Genomic DNA, 19,701 nt, shown 5'->3' on the forward strand with positions numbered 1-19,701 from the left:
ACATGATAGCGGAGACGTAACTGCTGGGTGGGAATTGGCCAAAATTAAATTAGGGAGAATGTCATGGAAAAATAAATAAACCAATAAATACAATTTTGGTTTCATATCCTCCATAAAATACAATATTTGATGGGATGAATGGAGAGGGATGGGAATGAGAGTAGATGTGGGATTTGGAAAAACACATTTGCACCGGGAGAGAGAGAGAGAGAGAGAGAGACACACACACACACACACACACACACACACACACACACACACACACACACACACACACACACACAGAGTTAAATTGTAAATGTAAATATAACTTGTTAAATTAGGTTAAAAGCATGTAGAAAATGAATTAATATGTACCTCTTAATAACCATTTTATGAATCAGCCTAGCATTCAAATAATATATACTGACTGCTCTCTTTATCACACACACACACACACACACACACACACACACACACACACACACACACACACAATACATGTGCAAAACACACACATTTCCTTTCTTTAACACAATCAGACATCTGGAGAGTGGGGCCTCTGAAGTGTGCTATGGGATGGGAATAGCCGCGAGCGATGGGCAGTGACACGATTAGCTATGATTAAGTGTGGAATGTGAGGAGGAGGAAGAGAAGGAGGAGGGTAGATGGAAGGTGATGTAGCAGGGTTTTCCATGCATAGCTTTACACTCACGTGGCAGGACGTGTGCCCTTGCCCTCAGCTTAAAACACAGATGAAATCCACCACACACGCACACACATCACTAATCACTACACACTTCCATGCACAACATATCCCTCAGTAGAGAGAAAATGCTGGAGATGCAGAGCTGCACTTCCCAACACATGGATATGTAAGAGTGAAAAATGTGTTTTGTCTTATGCAAGATCTGCAGATGTGATTTCACAGGGTTCAGTGATTGTGCATTTTTGCATTTTTTTTGTTATCTTTTGACTCCCATATGGCATATTGATCACAATATGTGTATTCGATTTTAGAAAAATGCATAGAAAAACAAATATCAATCCATTTAAAAAAAGGCATCCACTTATTCTATTTAATGAGGATTATATGACATATAAACCTGCAGGTAACAGCCCATAATATTAAAGTGGGAATTAAAATCAGTATAGTTTGCAAAATTATTAAACAGTTCTAATCTAAAAAGTGGTGATTTCATAAGTATTTCCCCCCTTTTTTGTGAAAAGTAATTCTCGTGCAACTGTTTGAGTTGACTTGTGTGCAATTAAAGTGTTGCATGAGCTCAATAGAAATACACCTGTTCTTGAAAGTTCCCAGAGAACATACTGTACAGTACCAGTCAAAAGTTTGGATACCCCTACTCATACATAGGTTTTTCTGTATTTTCTACATTGTAGAACATTATCTTAACCAGCTTCATGAGGTTTACCAGTTTGCGTTATTTCATGCTCAATAATTTGAATAACAAGGTTTTAATATTGATTATAGTGTATTATCACAACTGATAATGCAATTATTAGTCATTTTTCATAATAGCTTTCTAGTTAACTATACCTGGTTGATAATGAATGATACTTTCATTTACTACGTATATGTTTTTTTTCCTTTAAATTAAAGTCTCATTATCTCATTTCATTATCTGTAGCCACTTTATCCTGTTCTACAGGGTCGCAGGCAAGCTGGAGCCTATCTCAGCTGACTATGGGCTAAAGGCAGGGTACACCCTGGACAAGTCGCCAGGTCATCACAGGGCTGACACATAGACACAGACAACCAGTCACACTCACATTCACACCTACAGTCAATTTAGAGTCACCAGTTAACCTAACCTGCATGTGTTTGGACTGTGGGGGAAACCGGAGCACCCGGAGGAAACCCACGCGGACACGGGGAGAACATGCAAACTCCACACAGAAAGGCCTTCGCCGGCCACGGGGCTCGAACCCGGACCTTCTTGCTGTAAGGCGACAGTGCTAACCACTACACCACCATGCCGCCTTCTTTAAATTAAAGTGTTACCAAAAATATGAATAATTAAAAGGTAAAAGAGGAATAGTCAGGGCAAGAGATAATAACTTCCAGAAACACGTGCCTCACATCTCCCAGCGTGCCTAAAACCAAGCGAGGTTGTTAATCCCATCAGTTCTGAGGGATTAACCATAATCTCATCTGCACGCTATGTCATGGTTGTGCGTCTCCAGCGGTGGTTGCTCTAGGTCGAACGTGTCCTCAGGCTGTGTGTGTCAAACTCCATCTGCTAGCAGTCCAGACAGTGATCACACACACACAGGTTTGTATGCCTCAAAGCCAACCAAATCCCCTCCACACACCTGCCCTGTCAGTCACATGCATCAGATGTGGTCATACAGTTCGCATTCTTCACACATATAACCGCAGTCTCAAAAATGCACTCAGACATGCATATTAAAGTCCAGACAAAAACAAAGATACACACAAACACCTGACATGCTTTCATACACACCTACACACACTCCTACACACACAGACAGCTCAGCCGTTCCTAGCCTAGAGGCCCGGTTATGAAAGATATCCTCCACTTATTGCACACATCATGTAATACGCTTTCACACACAGCACAGCACTTTTCCTTATCCGGGTGCCTTTTCCATCAGCACCTTTCATGCTATGGAATCACCATTATTGTGAGAGTGGAATGAAGTCTAGACATCTCACCTTGACTTTGCCCTCTACACACAGGATTTCTCTGTGTTTTGGGGATTGCAGAGCTGTTTTTCTTCTTACTACGCACTGGCCAGTTGTTGTTGGACACATGAACTATTGTCTGAAAAAAAAAAAACTTGCTTAATAAACCTACGCTCTTTCCCTTTTATGGATTAAGCAGATGAAGATATTCACAGACCAGCATGAATATTAGTTATTAGAGGTGAAGATACTGTAGACGTTAATCTGAGTGCTTAAAAAGATATAAATTTTAGAGCGGAAAATATTAGATTTTTCCATTATAGCCTTCTCCAAATAGACATGATTAAATGTTATTTTTAAAAATAGCATTAACTAATTAGCATTTTTTCAAGGCATTCATAATATTATCCGACTCATTTAGAACTATTGCTTTTTGTACGAACTCTACAATTTCTGGCAAAGTTATATGAAATATTACTGAGCTGAAATTTTGATACTGCTTGAAAATCATGTGACTTTCTTCAGTAAAGCTGTACAAACTTTGGTTAATTATTAATTAACCACATTTAAAGCTTGAAATTTGGAATGTTGGCACATTTCAGTATGCATTTTTTCCTTTCTTAATTCTCATGTCGTTAAAACTTGATTTCTGTGTGTGTGTGTGTGTGTGTGTGTGTGCGTTCATTTTGTGTCTGTTAGGGTGACTCTGTATGACTATCAGGCCATCTGCAGGATCTATGGAGAGAGCAGTGATGGTTCAAGCAGTCTTTTAGACGTGAGCATAAAAGAAGCACTAAAACAAAGCACAACAGTGCATCTTGTGAACAGCTATTAAGTTGTTAAGTCTGTGTGAATGTGCAGCATGTCCTTGTTTTTTTTTTTTTTTTTTGCTTGATTCACCCTCTCTTCTTCTTTTCTTTTGTTTCATGCCTTCTCATGCTTGGGTGGTCTAGCCATACAGTGAAGAAGAGCAGCCACATCTATGCAGTCTACATCAGCCTGTGTGTGTGTGTGATCTCCCCATGTTTTGCACCCTAATCCTAATCACTTTTTTTATTTACTGCATTTCTACGTGCGTACCCGACCACAAGAGCCTGACACTTGTTGTTGTTTACTGTCATCTCTTTACATGTGATTGATGGTGTTCCTCTTTCTCACAGCCCTACTTTGCCTTCTTCGCGACTGTTAAATGGCTGTTAACCGAGCTCATCATGTAAGTAACCTCTGTTTCATCTGCTTTTAGTTGACTTTTCCAAAACATCGCAAATTACCAAAAGCATAATGGAGATAGCCAGGGGAAATCTGGGATGACGCTTTGAACTTGCTACTCTTGCTGAGGTTACTCTTGGCTAGACTGATGTGATCAAAGCCATCATTTCATTTGCAGCTACAAGCTGTTGTTGTAAAGTTCTGCTGATGGTGTAAACAAAAGGACAACGCCTATATACACAATGTCATGTTATTCAATATTATTAGAAACATCCCTAGTTTTTAAGGTACTTGAATTAATTATGATTATTTAAAGGACTTTTGTATTTTTATCAGATTTTCACTGGAGTTTGCATACTGAAGAATGTTTCCTCATTAAAATGTTATTGGTAAAAGATTAAAAGGAGTCACACTTTCTATGAAACTCATATTCACAAATTGTTATAACTTTGCTTATAATTATTTGTAAGATGGTAAAGAGTCCTTGTAAGCATTTTATTATCATAAAATAAAAGTCATAAATCTCTAGTAATGCCCTATAAATAATTCCTTGATCACATATCATTGTGGTATAATGCAAATGTTACAATTCATTATAATGCCATGTGCTGTACTGTAACCCTTTATACCTACTACTACTACTACTAAATAATAATAATAATAATAATGACTTGTGCATAATTTTTACAAAACTCTACTTTATATTACTTATTTAAAAAACTTAAAATGCCATCACTGAAAACTTCAAGTAAAGTAAATCATGTGTTACATTATTCCTTATTAGAAGCAGTAAGACCCTATTAACTTAATTTTAGATTAATTACAAAAACACATGCAGACTCTTCATTGAGTCTGTCAATAAGAAAGGTGGATTACAGAAATAAAGTTTCTTTAATATTATTTGTGTAAAGTTTGGAGGAACTGGAGGCTAATTTACAGAGCAGAACCCTAATCGCAGGCTGTGTGTGTGTGTGTGTGTGTGTGTGTGTGTGTGTGTGTGTGTGTGTGTGTACGTCTCATTTTTGGAAGGACTCAGTGATGACATTTTCATTGTTTATAATGCCTTTATAATTAACAAATATTACAGTTGAATAATTTTTAATACAAGCTGTGTTATGAATAGTGACACTTGTGTTACAGCATGATTACCTGTTATTATTTATTTATAGCCCATTATTCAAACTTTGAGATATTATTAATATTAGAGTTTATAAAAATGCTTATAAGGAATCATTACCAACTTACAAATACTTCTAAGCACAGTTATAATGATTCACACTGTTATAACGGGCTTCATAGATTTTACCTTACTTTTATATTTTTAGTCATTACCTTACCTTAGGTTTTCTTTTCTGCCCACAGATTTCTGATGGAGTTCAACCTGTACAGCTGGTGGCACGCAGATCTTACAGCACAGGGTTTGTTTCATTGGTATCATTGTGTGATATTTTTATTGCTGTAGATAAGCTTCTGCTCATTCGTAAAAAAGTTCTTTAACTTTAAAATCATCAGTGTACTTAAATTTACAGTACCAGTCAAAAGTACTCATCCATAGTTTTGTTTTGTTTTTTTGTTTTTTTACACTATTTTCTACATTGTAGAACAACAGTAAAGACATCAAAACTATGAAATAACATATGGAACATATATGGAATTAAGTGATAAACAAAGTGTTAAAAACAAAAAACAAAATGTTTCATATTGTAGATTCTTCAAAGTCACCATTTACCTTGACAATGCTTTGCACACTATTAGCATTATCTTAACCAGCTGTATGACATAGTGACCTAGAATGCTTTTCAATTAATAGGTGTGCCTCGTCAAAAGATAATTAGTGGACTTTCTTGCCTTCTTAATGAGTTTGAGATCAAACAGTAAATAGTAAACAATAAAAATACAGTAAATAGCTCTATTCCACAACTGTAGTAATCCATATTATGTCAAGAACCGCTCAACTAAGTAAAGAAACATGACAGTCCATCATTACTTTAAGACATGAAGTATCTCTGAATTAATAAAAATTAAGAAAAACTATTGAATAAGTAGGCATGTCCAAACTATTGACTGGTACTGTATTTTATTTTATTTTTTAATAAACCTGTCCAGAACAGTTTGGGGAACCTGGATCTGTGGCAAGTCCTTTCTGTTCACCCAAGCTCCACTATATTTTCTGATTAGAGTAGTTACAAAAGAAAAATAACTTACAGAAAACACTAAAGGTCCCCTCATAGAAAACTCCTAGCTTTAATGTGAAAATGTGCTTTTTTTATTTTTTATTTTTTTTTACACACCACACATTGCATTCCACTCATTTTATCATATTTTTTTATTTTCACATACTGTTTTCACGATTCATTTATTTTTGCATGTTTATCACAGGCATTTATGTCTTATTCATATAATGTCGCATATGTTTACTTGAATTACATAGTGAAATTTCAGGGTGTTACATTGTGACATGCACCTTCACATTTTTTTTTCCCATATGTGATTTTTACCATAAGGGACAGTAATGCTAAATGCTGGTTACCTAACCTAACCTGTGTGTGTGTGTGTGTGTGTGTGTGTGTGTGTGTGTGTGGTAATTACAGACCAAGATGCTTTATTTTGAGCAGTATATTTTAAGAAGCAATATCCGTTGCTTAATACCACAGACATGTTTTTGCCAAGAAAATACTTACAGTGAAACAATTTTAAGCCATAACATATTTCACAGTGTCTTTCTCGGTTTCCGTCCCATGACCCAACACTTTGCCTTAAAACATGCTTCAACTGGGGATTAAAACATCAGTAAATCCAAACTTCCTTTTGGGCCAATTGGTTTCTGTCCTAAAACATATCTCCCTTATATATTATGTAATTCTTAATTTCTTGTTTCTCTCTCTCTCTCTCTCTCTCTCACTCACTCACTCACTCACTCACACACACACACACACACACACACACACACACACACACACACACACACACACTACGATTCAATAAGCACATTTTCCCAACTGTGATTAACAGCCCAGAAACCATAGTACCATTTTTGTCACATGTAGGTTACTTATAAATATAAAACCTCAATTACAGTACAGTTGATTGACAGTTTGAGACACATTTCATTACCACTAATGAAAACTCGACTTATCAGTGCCATTCCCACACCAGTGCTCAGGGCTTCTCAGTCTCTCTCTCTCTCTTTTTTCCAGCCCAGAATCGCTTTAACTTGTAAATTCCACCGACCATCTCAGTACAGACTTATTTATATGAACATGAAAATATGTTCATGATTCAAATGTATACCATAATATTCTGGCTATATACTGAAGCTTTTACTTCCTTTCCACTGACAGAATGCATTAAGTCCAACTTGACATTATTTATAGACTGACTTGTTTTTCAGTTAATGATGTTTGGATTAATGCCAGTCAATTCAACTGACTAGTTGAACAGGCTAATAGCTATAAGAACTCAATAATAAATAATGGGTGGTTGTGATTTCTACGGTACTACTGCAACAAGATTTAAAAATAATCCCAGACCTCCTGGCTATACTTAATGAATACTGGACCCGGATTTAAGAACCACAGCTCTATTTATTGTGTTGTCAACTGGACTCAAATCTGTCAATCTTGTGAAGTTAAACACATTGGGCAAAAGATGACAAAAAGAAATGAAACACTGACATTTAAATCTCTAAATCGGTGTCTGATCCCTTTTCCATTATGTTTACGAGGGGTATTAAATCAGAGTCCCTGGTAAAAGTGAAAGTAGGCTTCAAGATGCCTGTTTATTTGTCACAGGCAAATACATTAGATAAATAAATATACATTTAAGAGCAAGCCTTAATTATTTCTTTGTGTTTAGATGTTTACAAGCAGCGTATAATCCGGCTCAAATGTCAGTTCATATGTGATGTAGCATTTATATAGATTTATGAATGTTAAGTCAAAAGGTCAACCATAGTGAAAACAAGGTACAGTTATGCTTGTGAGCACTAGGTGGCGTCAGATCAAAACAAAAACATGCTTTTGATTGCCTGCAGCAAAGAGATACAAGTTTGTGTGGACTGTATGCTGCTCCTTTTTACATAATTCCTTGCGTGAGATGCAGATACTTCAAGAAATAGTTTTTAACTCTCTCTCTCTCTCTCTCTCTCTCTCTCTCTCTCTCTCTCTCTCTCTCTCTATCTATCTATCTATTTATATGTCCACTTACTAGCCCAGAGAGAGGGTCGGACTATGTTGGTTCCATGCGATACCGAATACCCGGCCTTCATCTCAGAGCGAACCATTAAGGAGACCACAGGGAACATAGACTGCGAGGACTGCATTAAGTGAGTGGAATTCTAAACACAGACAGAGAGGACATACTCCATCTCATACAGCAGATTACACACTCACAGCCCATAGCTATGAATTTCAAAACACGGATACATGCCAGGATTTGGAGGTAAATCTCCATCCACCGTTAGCAATTCACTTCTTAAAATACTTTCCTGAAATCCTCAACTCAACACTTGTGCATATGTGTGTGCGTGATTTTATCAGTGTGTGTTGGGTATCGAGTGCTGAACATTATCCATACACCTCCATGTAAAGGCATGAGCTTTGCAAATTAAATCAGAGACAGTTTGTCTGTGTGTATTGTGCTCTATGATTTCTGACCTCTTCTGCAGAAATATTATACACTCGTAACCACTGCCATTTCTCCTGTCTGCACAAATGGCTTCCACTTTAAAACACAACACCTCTGCTGGTACCATATAATAAACATCACAAGCTTTTATTAACTCACACTGACATTTCAATCTCTGGACTTGTCAAGGGCCGAGACACCGAAATTGAACGGTGGAGTTGTTTTTTTTGAGAAGCATCCACTTTTGTCCCAATTCAGTCCATATTTCATTTTTAGTGGCTCAACTGCACCGCAAAATAGCAAAACACAGGGATGCAGAGTATTGCTTTACAGTATGATTAAAATATACAATTTGGAAGGGGAAAATATTTGTTCGGAAGGAAACGATAGCAATAGTTTATTGCACAAGAGTGTTTGGGTTGAGGTGAGTTAGTTCCTTTAAAACAAGAAAAAAAAAAAACTTTTTTATGTGTTAAGCAGCTTTTAATCCTTGTGTAATTCACTTGGAAATTGAAACCTTGGTTCTATCTATTTGTTTCAGAGTCAACTTTGTGATGGAACAGAATTTTCATGCAGAAGCTTATACAGTCTCGTCTTCTCAGCTATAGCATAGTGAGGCATGAGTATTTGCACATGGACGTACAGTTGCGGTCAGATGTTTAGATACACAGACATGAATGTCATGACAATGTTGGGCTTCAATGCTTTCTCTGAACTGTTCTTTTAAGAAGAACAACTTTATTCTTTACACATACACTCGTGAAATTCCTCTCTGCATTTAACCCATCTGAAGCAGTGAACACACACATGTACACAAACGTGAGCAATGAGTACACACATACCCTGAGCAGTGGGCAGCCATGCTAACAGCACCTGGGGAGCAGTTGGAGGTTAAGTGCCTCACTCAAGGGCACCTCCGCCTAAAGCTGCCCCATGTGAACCTAACTGCATGTCTTTGAACTGTGGGGGAAACCGGAGCCCCCGGAAGAAACCCGCACAGACACAGGGCGAACATGCAAACTCTACACAGAAAGGCCCCCGTCGGCCACTGGGCTTGAATCCAGAACCTTCTTGCTGTGAGGCGACAGTGCTAACCACTATGCCGCCAAAATAACATCACATGCTCTGTTGAAGCAAACACATCCTTTAAGCCAGATTCAAACCAGCAACCTAAGGATGGCTGTTATAAGCACCTCTAGGCCTCCACTCTACCAAATGAGCTATCAAAGGGTACTTTCAGGTGCAGAATGATTGTACATCATCTTTAATAGAAAAAGAAACAAGAATTTGGTGCACATTTTAATTTCTTTTGGGTTTTCTGAAATAAACACTTTTTTCCCCAAACTGCAAAATTATACATACAGGGTCAAAAATATACATAGATTATTATCTAAGTGATTACCCACTTAGATTATTAATTCAGTGGTGCTGAAAGTTCCAGAAAGTATTTTAATTTGCCAAGGCTTCTTAACTTCCTGTTAGTGATCATGATTGACTACACCAGGTAGCGTCTCTGTGCACAACATAAAAAGGGTTTGTTTGACAGCACTCATTGTATTGACCAACACACAGTAAAATGGGAAAGTCCAAGGAGCTCAGTGCAGATCTGAGAAAGAGGATCACATGAATCAGGAATGTTGAAGCATTTTCTATACAACTGCAAATTCCAAGATCATCAGTTCAAACAATTGTACATAAGTCCAGGTTATTGGGAGGTGTAGCTACTTTGCCAAGCCACTTTACTGGAAGAAGACCCAAACTGTCACCTTCTGCTGACAGGAAATTGGCTCAGGTGGTCAGAAACAACCCAGGAACCATCAAGGCCCAGTCCTGCCATGAACTGGAAACTGATGGAACACTGTCTACAGTCAAGTGAGTTTTACATCACACTGGACTAAGAAGCTGCCATCCAAGAAAAAAAATCCCCGGCTCCAAAATTGACACCTTCAAGCTTAACTAAAGTTTGCAGCCAACTACATGGACAAAGAAATAGTCTTCTGGATGAAGGTTTTATGGTCAGATGAAACAAAACTTGAATTGTTTGGCCAGAATGACTAAAGGTACAGAGGAACACTGTGCCAACATGGTGGTGGTAGCATCAGGCTCTGGGGCTGTTTTGCTGCTAGTGGAACTGGTGCAATGCACAAAGTAGATGGAATAATGAAGTGAAGAATTCTTCAGCATAACCTCAAACCATCAGAAACCTGGACATAATTGGGTGTTACAAAAGGAAATTAGCCCAAACATACATCAAAGCAGGTTGTGGAATAGATAAAGTAGGCTAACATCAAGTTTAAAACAAGTCTTGACCTCAACCCTATCGAAAATATGTGGACTATGCTTAAAAGTAGGGTCTGTGCCAGAACACAAGCACACAAATTTAATTGAACTCTAGCAATTCTGCCAGGAAGAGTGCTCAAGAGAATTCAGTCAGAATTCTGCCAGAACCTTGTTGCTGGCTCCCAAAACGTCTGGTCAAGCTGAAACTTGTTAAGGGACATTTAACTAAATATTAAGTGTGATGTACAGTGGGGCAAAAAAGTATTTAGTTAGCCACCAATTGTGCAAGTTCTCCCACTTAAAAAGATGAGAGAGGACTGTAATTTTCATCATAGGTACACTTCAACTATGAGAGACAGAATGGGAGGAAAGAATCCAGGAAATCACATTGTAGGATTTTTAATGAATTAATTGGTAAATTCCTCGGTAAAATAAGTATTTGGTCACCTACAAACAAGCAAGATTTCTGGCTCTCACAGACCTGTAACTTCTTCTTTAAGAGGCTCCTCTGTCCTCCACTCGTTACCTGTATTAATGGCACCTGTTTGAACTCGTTATCAGTATAAAAGACACCTGTCCACAACCTCAAACAGTCACACTCCAAACTCCACTATGGCCAAGACCAAAGAGCTGTCAAAGGACACCAGAAACAAAATTGTAGACCTGCACCAGGCTGGGAAGACTGAATCTGCAATAGGTAAGCAGCTTGGTGTGAAGAAATCAACTGTGGGAGCAATTATTAGAAAATGGAAGACATACAAGACCACTGATAATCTCCCTCGATCTGGGGCTCCATGCAAGATCTCACCCCGTGGGGTCAAAATGATCACAAGAACGGTGAGCAAAAATCCCAGAACCACACGGGGGGGGGGGGGCTAGTGAATGACCTGCAGAGAGCTGGGATCAAAGTAACAAAGGCTACCATCAGTAACACACTATGCTGCCAGGGACTCAAATCCTGCAGTGCCAGACGTGTCCCCCTGCTTAAGCCAGTACATGTCCAGGCCCATCTGAAGTTTGCTAGAGAGCATTTGGATGATCCAGAAGAGGACTGGGAGAATGTCATATGGTCAGATGAAACCAAAATATAACTTTTTGGTAAAAACTCAACTTGTCGTGTTTGGAGGAGAAAGAATGCTGAGTTGCATCCAAAGAACACCATACCTACTGTGAAGCATGGGGGTGGAAACATCATGCTTTGGGGCTGTTTTTCTGCAAAGGGACCAGGACGACTGATCCGTGTAAAGGAAAAAATGAATGGGGCCATGTATCGTGAGATTTTGAGTGAAAACCTCCTTCCATCAGCAAGGGCATTGAAGATGAAACGTGGCTGGGTCTTTCAGCATGACAATGATCCCAAACACACCGCCCGGGCAATGAAGGAGTGGCTTCGTAAGAAGCATTTCACGGTCCTGGAGTGGCCTAGCCAGTCTCCAGATCTCAACCCCATAGAAAATCTTTGGAGGGAGTTGAAAGTCCGTGTTGCCCACCGACAGCCCCAAAACATCACTGCTCTAGAGGAGATCTGCATGGAGGAATGGGCCAAAATACCAGCAACAGTGTGTGAAAACCTTGTGAAGACTTACAGAAAACATTTAACCTCTGTCATTGCCAACAAAGGGTATTTAACAAAGTATTGAGATGAACTTTTGTTATTGACCAAATACTTATTTTCCACCATAATTTGCAAATAAATTCTTTAAAAATCAGACAATGTGATTTCCTGGATTTTTTTTTTCTCATTTTGTCTCATAGTTGAGGTATAACTATGATGACAATTACAGGCCTCTCTCATCTTTTGAAGTGGGAGAACTTGCACAATTGGTGACTGACTAAATACTTTTTGGCCCCACTGTATGTATGTTTTTGACCTTGTATGTATAATTTTAACCCTGTGTTGATTTCAGAAAACCCAAAATAAATAAAAATTTGTGAAGCATATTTTTTTTTCTTTCCTTCTTTTTTTAATTAAATATGTATGTTGTATAATCATTCTGGCCCAGAAAAAGAACAGTTCAAAGAAATCATTGAAAGGCCAACACTGCCATTACATTTATGTCTGTGTATATAAGCTCCTGACTGTAACTGTATAATGAGAAGTGTGTATTACACAAGATTGTGTGTAATGTATTTTTGTTCATGAGATGCTTAGCTTCATTTACTGAAACAACTAGCGCACACACCAAATACCAGGTGACTAGCTTTCAGTGAAGGAGCAACCTAGGAATCTTCCTGAACATCGACATTCAAATCAGGGCCTTCATAACTGATGAACTGGTGCATTCGTAAAACAACAAAGAACACATGTGGCACAAGATAACGCAACTCAGTATGGCCAACAGCCTTAACTCCGTTTGCACATTTGCAGCCAGTGGAATAGCGTTGTCAAGTGCATCCAAAAGCACATCCCACAGGCCTGCATCCACTCGACCTCCACAAGGCCTGTACAATATGAAATCAAGGTAATCTGGTTAAGTGTGTGTGCCCAGAGGCTAAGATTAGCTTAATCTCATTTGGATGGAGGAAACTGATTAGAAACATACAGTCAGTCTCTCTCTCGCTCTCTCTCTCTCTCTCTCTCTCTCTCTCTCTCACACACACACACACACACACACACACACACTTTTGTTTATGTTACTTTGTGAGGTATCTTCACTGAATTATTTAGCGAAATGATGCTACACTTCTACAATTTTTACCAAGTTTTACAGTATTAAGCCCCCAACAGAATGTTTCTCTGTCAGAAAGAACCCTTTTCAAGAAACTAAGTACCATTAACTGTCTAATAGGCCTCTAAAACCCAGGAAAAAATGCCCATTAACTTTTTAAGGTGTTAAGCTATTTTAAGTTGTGTGTAATTCACTCAGAAACATTATTTTCATTTTAGTTCTTGGAATTACAAAGTTTTATTTGATTTTTTTGTGCAAAAACAAGTTGACGTTAGAAAAAGAATATATTAAATAAAAATATAACAATATTTACGTCATTGAGGATATCTATGTTTTACCCTCAAGTATTGCTTAAAATCTCATCTCATTCATCTCATTATCTCTAGCCGCTTTATCCTTCTACAGGGTCGCAGGCAAGCTGGAGCCTATCCCAGCTGACTATGGGCGAAAGGCGGGGTACACCCTGGACAAGTCGCCAGGTCATCACAGGGCTGACACATAGACACAGACAACCATTCACACTCACATTCACACCTACGGTCAATTTAGAGTCACCAGTTAACCTAACCTGCATGTCTTTGGACTGTGGGGGAAACCGGAGCACCCGGAGGAAACCCACGCAGACACGGGGAGAACATGCAAACCACCGTGCCTCCCATTGCTTAAAATATAAGAAATTATTCTATCCACATTCAGTGGATATGAGCAATCACACACTCTGATTGGCTACTCTACTACTCGGCTATCAGCTCATATACCATGAGTAAAGAAAAACAAAATGGCAGAGCCGTTGCTGAACCAGCCAAGGATAAAATAAAAACTCTACTCAAAAACAAAAACCCATTAAATACAAAAAAAGGCAACAAAATATGAAATAAAAGTATTTGATGTTAAGAATCTATCTTTAAAAAAAAAAAATCAAGAATGATTATTATTTGGAAGGCTGCCTGGGCAAACTCCCATGAACCCTCGAGCACCCTATGAAGGGTATAGAGCTGGTCCAGTGTTCTGCGACCAGGACAAAAACCGCATTGTTCCTCCTGGATCCGAGGTTCGACTAATGGCCAAATTCTCCTCTCTAGTACCCTGGGGTAAACCTTCCCTAGGAGGCTGAGAAGTGTGATTCCCCTATAATTGGAGCACACTCTCCAGTCCCCTTTCTTAAAAAGAGAGACCACCACCCCAGTCTGCCACTCCAGAGGCACTGTCCCCGACCGCCACGCGATGTTGCAGAGGCATGTCAGCCAAGACAGCCCCACAACATCCAGAGACTTGAGATACTCGGGGTGGATCTCATCCACCCCCGGTGCCTTGCCATCGAGGAGCTTGCTAACCACCTCAGTGACTTCGGCTTGGGTAATGGACAAGTCCACCTTTGAGTCATCAGCCTCCGCTTCCTCAATGAAAGACTTGACAGTGGGATTGAGGAGATCCTCGAAGTATTCCTTCCACCGCCCAACAATGTCCCCAGTCGAGGTCAACAGCTCCCCACCCGCACTGTAAACAGTGTTGGCAGAGTACTGCTTCCCCCTCCTGAGGCGCCAGACGGTTTGCCAGAATTTCTTCGAGGCCAACCGATAGTCCTCCTCCATGGCCTCACTGAACTCCTCCCAGTTCCGAGTTTTTGCCTCTGCAACTGCCCGAGCTGTGGCACGCCTGGCCTGCTGATACCCATGAGCTGCCTCAGGAGTCCTGGAGGCCAACATGGCCTGATAGGACTCCTTCTTCAGCTTGATGGCATCCTTTACTTCCAGTGTCCACCACCGGGTTCGGGGATTGCCGTCACGACAGGCACCGGAGACCTTGCGGTCACAGCTCCGAACAGCCGCATCGACAATGGAGGCAGAGAACATGGTCCACTCAGACTCAATGTCCCCCACCTCCCTCGGAAGCTGGGAGAAGCTCTCCCGAAGGTGGGAGTTAAAGACCTCCCCGACAGAGTGCTCGGCCAGACGTTCCCAGCAGACCCTCACCATACATTTGGGCCTGCCAGGTCTGTCTGGCTTCCTCCTCCGCCAGCGGATCCAACTCACCACCAGGTGGTGATCAGTTGACAGTTCAGCCCCTCTCTTCACCCAAGTGTCCAAGACATAGGGCCGGCGATCCAATGAAACAACAACAAAGTTGATCATCGACCTCCGACCTAAGGTGTCCTGGTGCCACGTGCACTTATGGACACCCCTATGCTCAAACATGGTGTTTGTTATGGACAAACCGTGACTAGCACAGAAGTCCAATAACAAAACACCACTCGGGTTCAGATCGGGGAGGCCGTTCCTCCCAATCACGCCCCTCCAGGTGTCACTGTCATTGCCCACGTGAGCGTTGAAGTCCCCCAGTAGAACAATGGAGTCCCCAGTCTGAGCACCTCTCAGTACCTCTCCCAGGGACTCCAAGAAAGCCGGATACTCTATACTGCTATTCGACCCGTAGGCACAAACAACAGCAAGAGCCCTCTTCCCGATCCTAAGGCGCAGAGAGGCGACCCTCTCGTTCACTGGGGTAAACTCCAACACATGGCGGCTGAGCTGGGGAGCTATAAGCAAGCCCACACCAGCCCACCGCCGTTCACCATGGGCGACTCCAGAAAAGTGGAGAGTCCAGCCCCTCTCGAGGAGCTGGGTTCCGGAGCCCAAGCTGTGCATGGAGGTGAGCCCGACTATCTCTAGCCGGTACCTCTCAACCTCCTGCACAAGCTCAGGCTCTTTCCCCCCCAGCAAAGTGACATTCCATGTCCCGACAGCTAGCCGCTGTGTTTGGGGATCAGGTCGTCGAGGCCCCTGCCTTCGACTGCTGCCCAATCCACATTGCACCAGCCCCCTACGGCTACCTCTGTGGGTGGTGAACCCACAGGAGGTCGGGCCCACATCACCTCTTCGGGCTGAGCCTGGCCGGGCCCCGAGAAATTGTATTGCTTTTTTGAAAAATATATGCTCATTTTGAATTTGATATCAGCAGCACGTTTCAAAACAGTAGGGACAGGGGCATGTTTACCACTGTATTGCATCACCTCTACTTTTAACAACACTGTAAATGTTTGAGAACTGAGGAAACTAATTGCTGTAGTTTTGAAAGAGAAATGTTGTCCTATTCTTGCCTGATATACAATTTTAGTTGCTTAACAGTTCGGGGTCTCCTTTCTCGTATTTTGCACTTCATAAAGTGCTAAATGTTTTAAATGGGGACAGGTCTGGACTGCAGGCAGGCTAGTTTAGCACCCAGACTCTTTTACTATGGAGCCATGCAGATTTAATATGTGCAGAAAGCGGTTTGGCATTGTCTTGCTGAAAGAAGGAAGGCCTTCCCTGAAAAAGATTTTGTCTGGATGGCAGCATATTGCTCTGAAATGTGTATATATCATTCAGCATTAAAGATGCATTCCTGGATGTACAAGCTACCCATGTCATGTGCACTAATGCACCCTCATACCATCACAGATGCTGACTTTTGAACTGTGCACTGATAACAAGCTGGATGGTCCCTCTTCTCTTTAGCCTGGAGGATGATTGTCCATAATTTCTAAAACGAATTTCTACTTTTGATTCATCAGACATCAGGACAATTTTCCACTTCGCCTCAGTCCATTGTAAAAGAGCTTCGAGCCAGAGAAGGTGGCGGTGTTTCTGGATATTGTTTATATATGGTTTTAACTTGCTTTTGTGGATGCAGTAATGAACTGTTTTCACAAACGATGGTTTTCTGAAGTGTTCCTGAGCCCATACACTGATTTCCACTATAGACATGTGTCTGCTTTTAATCCAGTGTCGCCTGAGGGCCTGAAGACCACAGGCATCTAGTGTCAGTTTTCAGCCTTGGCGCTTGCATGCAGAGATTTCTCCAGATTCTCTGAATCATTGAATGATAATATGTACCATAGATGATGTGATCCCCAAATTCTTTGCAATTTTACATTGAGTAATGTTATTCTTAAATTGTTGCACTGTTTGCCCACGCAGTCTTTCACAGAATGGTGAACCCCTCCCCATCTTTACTTCTGAGAGACTCAGCCTCTCTGGGATGCTCTTTTTATACCCAATCATGTTACTGACCTGTTGGCAATTAACTAAATGAGTTTTTTTGTATTGTTTCTCATTTATTTATTTATTTATTTATTTATTTATTTATTAGCATGATATAACTTTTCCAGTATTTTGTTGCCCTTGTCCCATTTAAAAAAAAAAAAAAAAATTGAAATCAAATTCGAAATGAGCACATATTTTGCAAAAAAAAAAAACAATGACGTTTCTCAGTTTCAACATTTGATATGTTGTCTTCGTACTATTTTCAGTGACATTAGAGTTGTAGCTTTTAGAATCCAGGAGCATTGTGAAAGCCATGCGAGAGGCTGAGCAAGCAAGCCAGATTTCTTCACTTCCCAACTACAGTCAGAAACATGAAACAGGGAAGGTAATATACTGTAATGGATTTTGCTGAAGGATTTTTCTCCTGGCTGTAAAATTCCCTTAAGAAGTAAGCTAGGTTTTCTGCCCAAACAGAGCCAACTATTTTGTCTCATCTTTATTTGTCAGGGCATAATGAACAAAGATTCCACTTTAATTTTGATTTGTAAAATATATATAATTTTTTTTTTCCATTTACGTCGGCATTACAATTTATACATGAAATAAAAGGCCATTAAGAGAAAGAAAGAAAGAAAGAAAGAAAGAATGATTACTGAGATTAAGGTTAGAGTTATATTTAGGTGTAGGCATAGCATTAATTATCTACATTCAAAATTGTCAGTGGAAGGACGTGTGTGTGTGTGTGTGTGTGTGTGTGTGTGTGTGTGTGTTAGAGATGAAATTGGCATTTAGTTCTACTTCAGTAATAGTTTATAATGAGTGTACAGTGGTGCTTGAAAGTTTGTGAACCCTTTAGAATTTTCTATATTTTTGCATAAATATGACCTAAAACAACATCAGATTTTCACACAAGTCCTAAAAATAGATAAAGAGAACCCAGTTAAACAAATGAGACAAAAATATTATACTTGGTCATTTATTTATTGAGGAAAATGATCCAATAGTACATATCTGTGAGTGGCAAAAGTATGTGAACCTTTGCTTTCAGTATCTGGTGTGACCCCCTTGTGCAGCAATGACTGCAAGTAAACATTTCCGGTAACTGTTGATCAGTCCTGCACACCAGCTTGGAGGAATTTTAGCCCATTCCTCCATACAGAATAACTTCAATTCTGGGATGTCGGTGGGTTTCCTCACATGAACTGCTCACTTCAGGTCCTTTCACAACATTTCAATTGGATTAAGATCAGGACTTTGACTTGGCCATTCCAAAACATTAACTTTATTCTTCTTTAACCATTATTTGGTAGAATGACTTGTGTGTTTAGGGTCATTGTCTTGCTGCATGACCCACCTTCTCTTGAGATTCAGTTCATGGACAGATGTCCTGACATTTTCCTTTAGAATTCGCTGGTATAATTCAAAATTCATTGTTCCATCAATGACGGCAAGCCATCCTGACCCAGATGCAGGGAAACAGGCCCAAACCATGATACTACCACCACCATGTTTCACAGATGGGATAAGGTTCTTATGCTGGAATGCAGTGTTTTCCTTTCTCCAAACATAATGCTTCTCATTTAAACCAAAAAGTTCTATTTTGTTCTCATCCGTCCACAAAACATTTTTCCAATAGCTTTTTGGCTTGTCCACATGATCTTTAGCAAACTGAAGACGAGCAGCAATGTTCTTTTTGGAGAGCAGTGGCTTTCTCCTTGCAACCCTGCCATGCACACCATTGTCGTTCGGTGTTCTCCTGATGGTGGACTCATGAACATTAACATTAGCTAATGTGAGAGAGGCCTTCAGCTGCTTAGAAGTTACCCTGGGGTCCTTTGTGACCTCGCCGACTACAACCCCGATTCCAAAAAAGTTGGGACAAAGTACAAATTGTAAATAAAAATGGAATGCAATGATGTGGAAGTTTCAAAATTCACATCTCAAAAAAGTTGGGACAAGGCCATGTTTACCACTGTGAGACATCCCCTTTTCTCTTTACAACAGTCTTTAAACGTCTGGGGACTGAGGAGACAAGTTGCTCAAGTTTAGGGATAGGAATGTTAACCCATTCTTGTCTAATGTAGGATTCTAATTGCTCAACTGTCTTAGGTCTTTTTTGTCATATCTTCCATTTTATAATGCGCCAAATGTTTTCTATGGGTGAAAGATCTGGACTGAAGGCTGGCCAGTTCAGTACCCGGACCCTTCTTCTACGCAGCCATGATGCTGTAATTGATGCAGTATGTGG

General features: G+C 40.2%; 1 protein-coding gene across 1 annotated transcript in view; it reads left to right on the plus strand.

Moving 5' to 3' along the window:
- The window catches only part of cacna2d3a (calcium channel, voltage-dependent, alpha 2/delta subunit 3a), a 1,043,750-nt gene that overhangs the window by 1,010,606 nt on the left and 13,443 nt on the right, over positions 1–19,701 (plus strand). Inside the window, exons 32-35 of the mRNA XM_060931674.1 lie at positions 3,347–3,422; positions 3,808–3,860; positions 5,219–5,274; positions 8,066–8,180. Of these exons, the coding sequence (XP_060787657.1) occupies positions 3,347–3,422; positions 3,808–3,860; positions 5,219–5,274; positions 8,066–8,180 (300 nt within the window). The remainder of the gene's footprint in view (positions 1–3,346; positions 3,423–3,807; positions 3,861–5,218; positions 5,275–8,065; positions 8,181–19,701) is intronic.

This window comes from Neoarius graeffei, chromosome 10, assembly GCF_027579695.1.
Source record: "Neoarius graeffei isolate fNeoGra1 chromosome 10, fNeoGra1.pri, whole genome shotgun sequence".
NCBI lineage: Eukaryota > Metazoa > Chordata > Actinopteri > Siluriformes > Ariidae > Neoarius > Neoarius graeffei.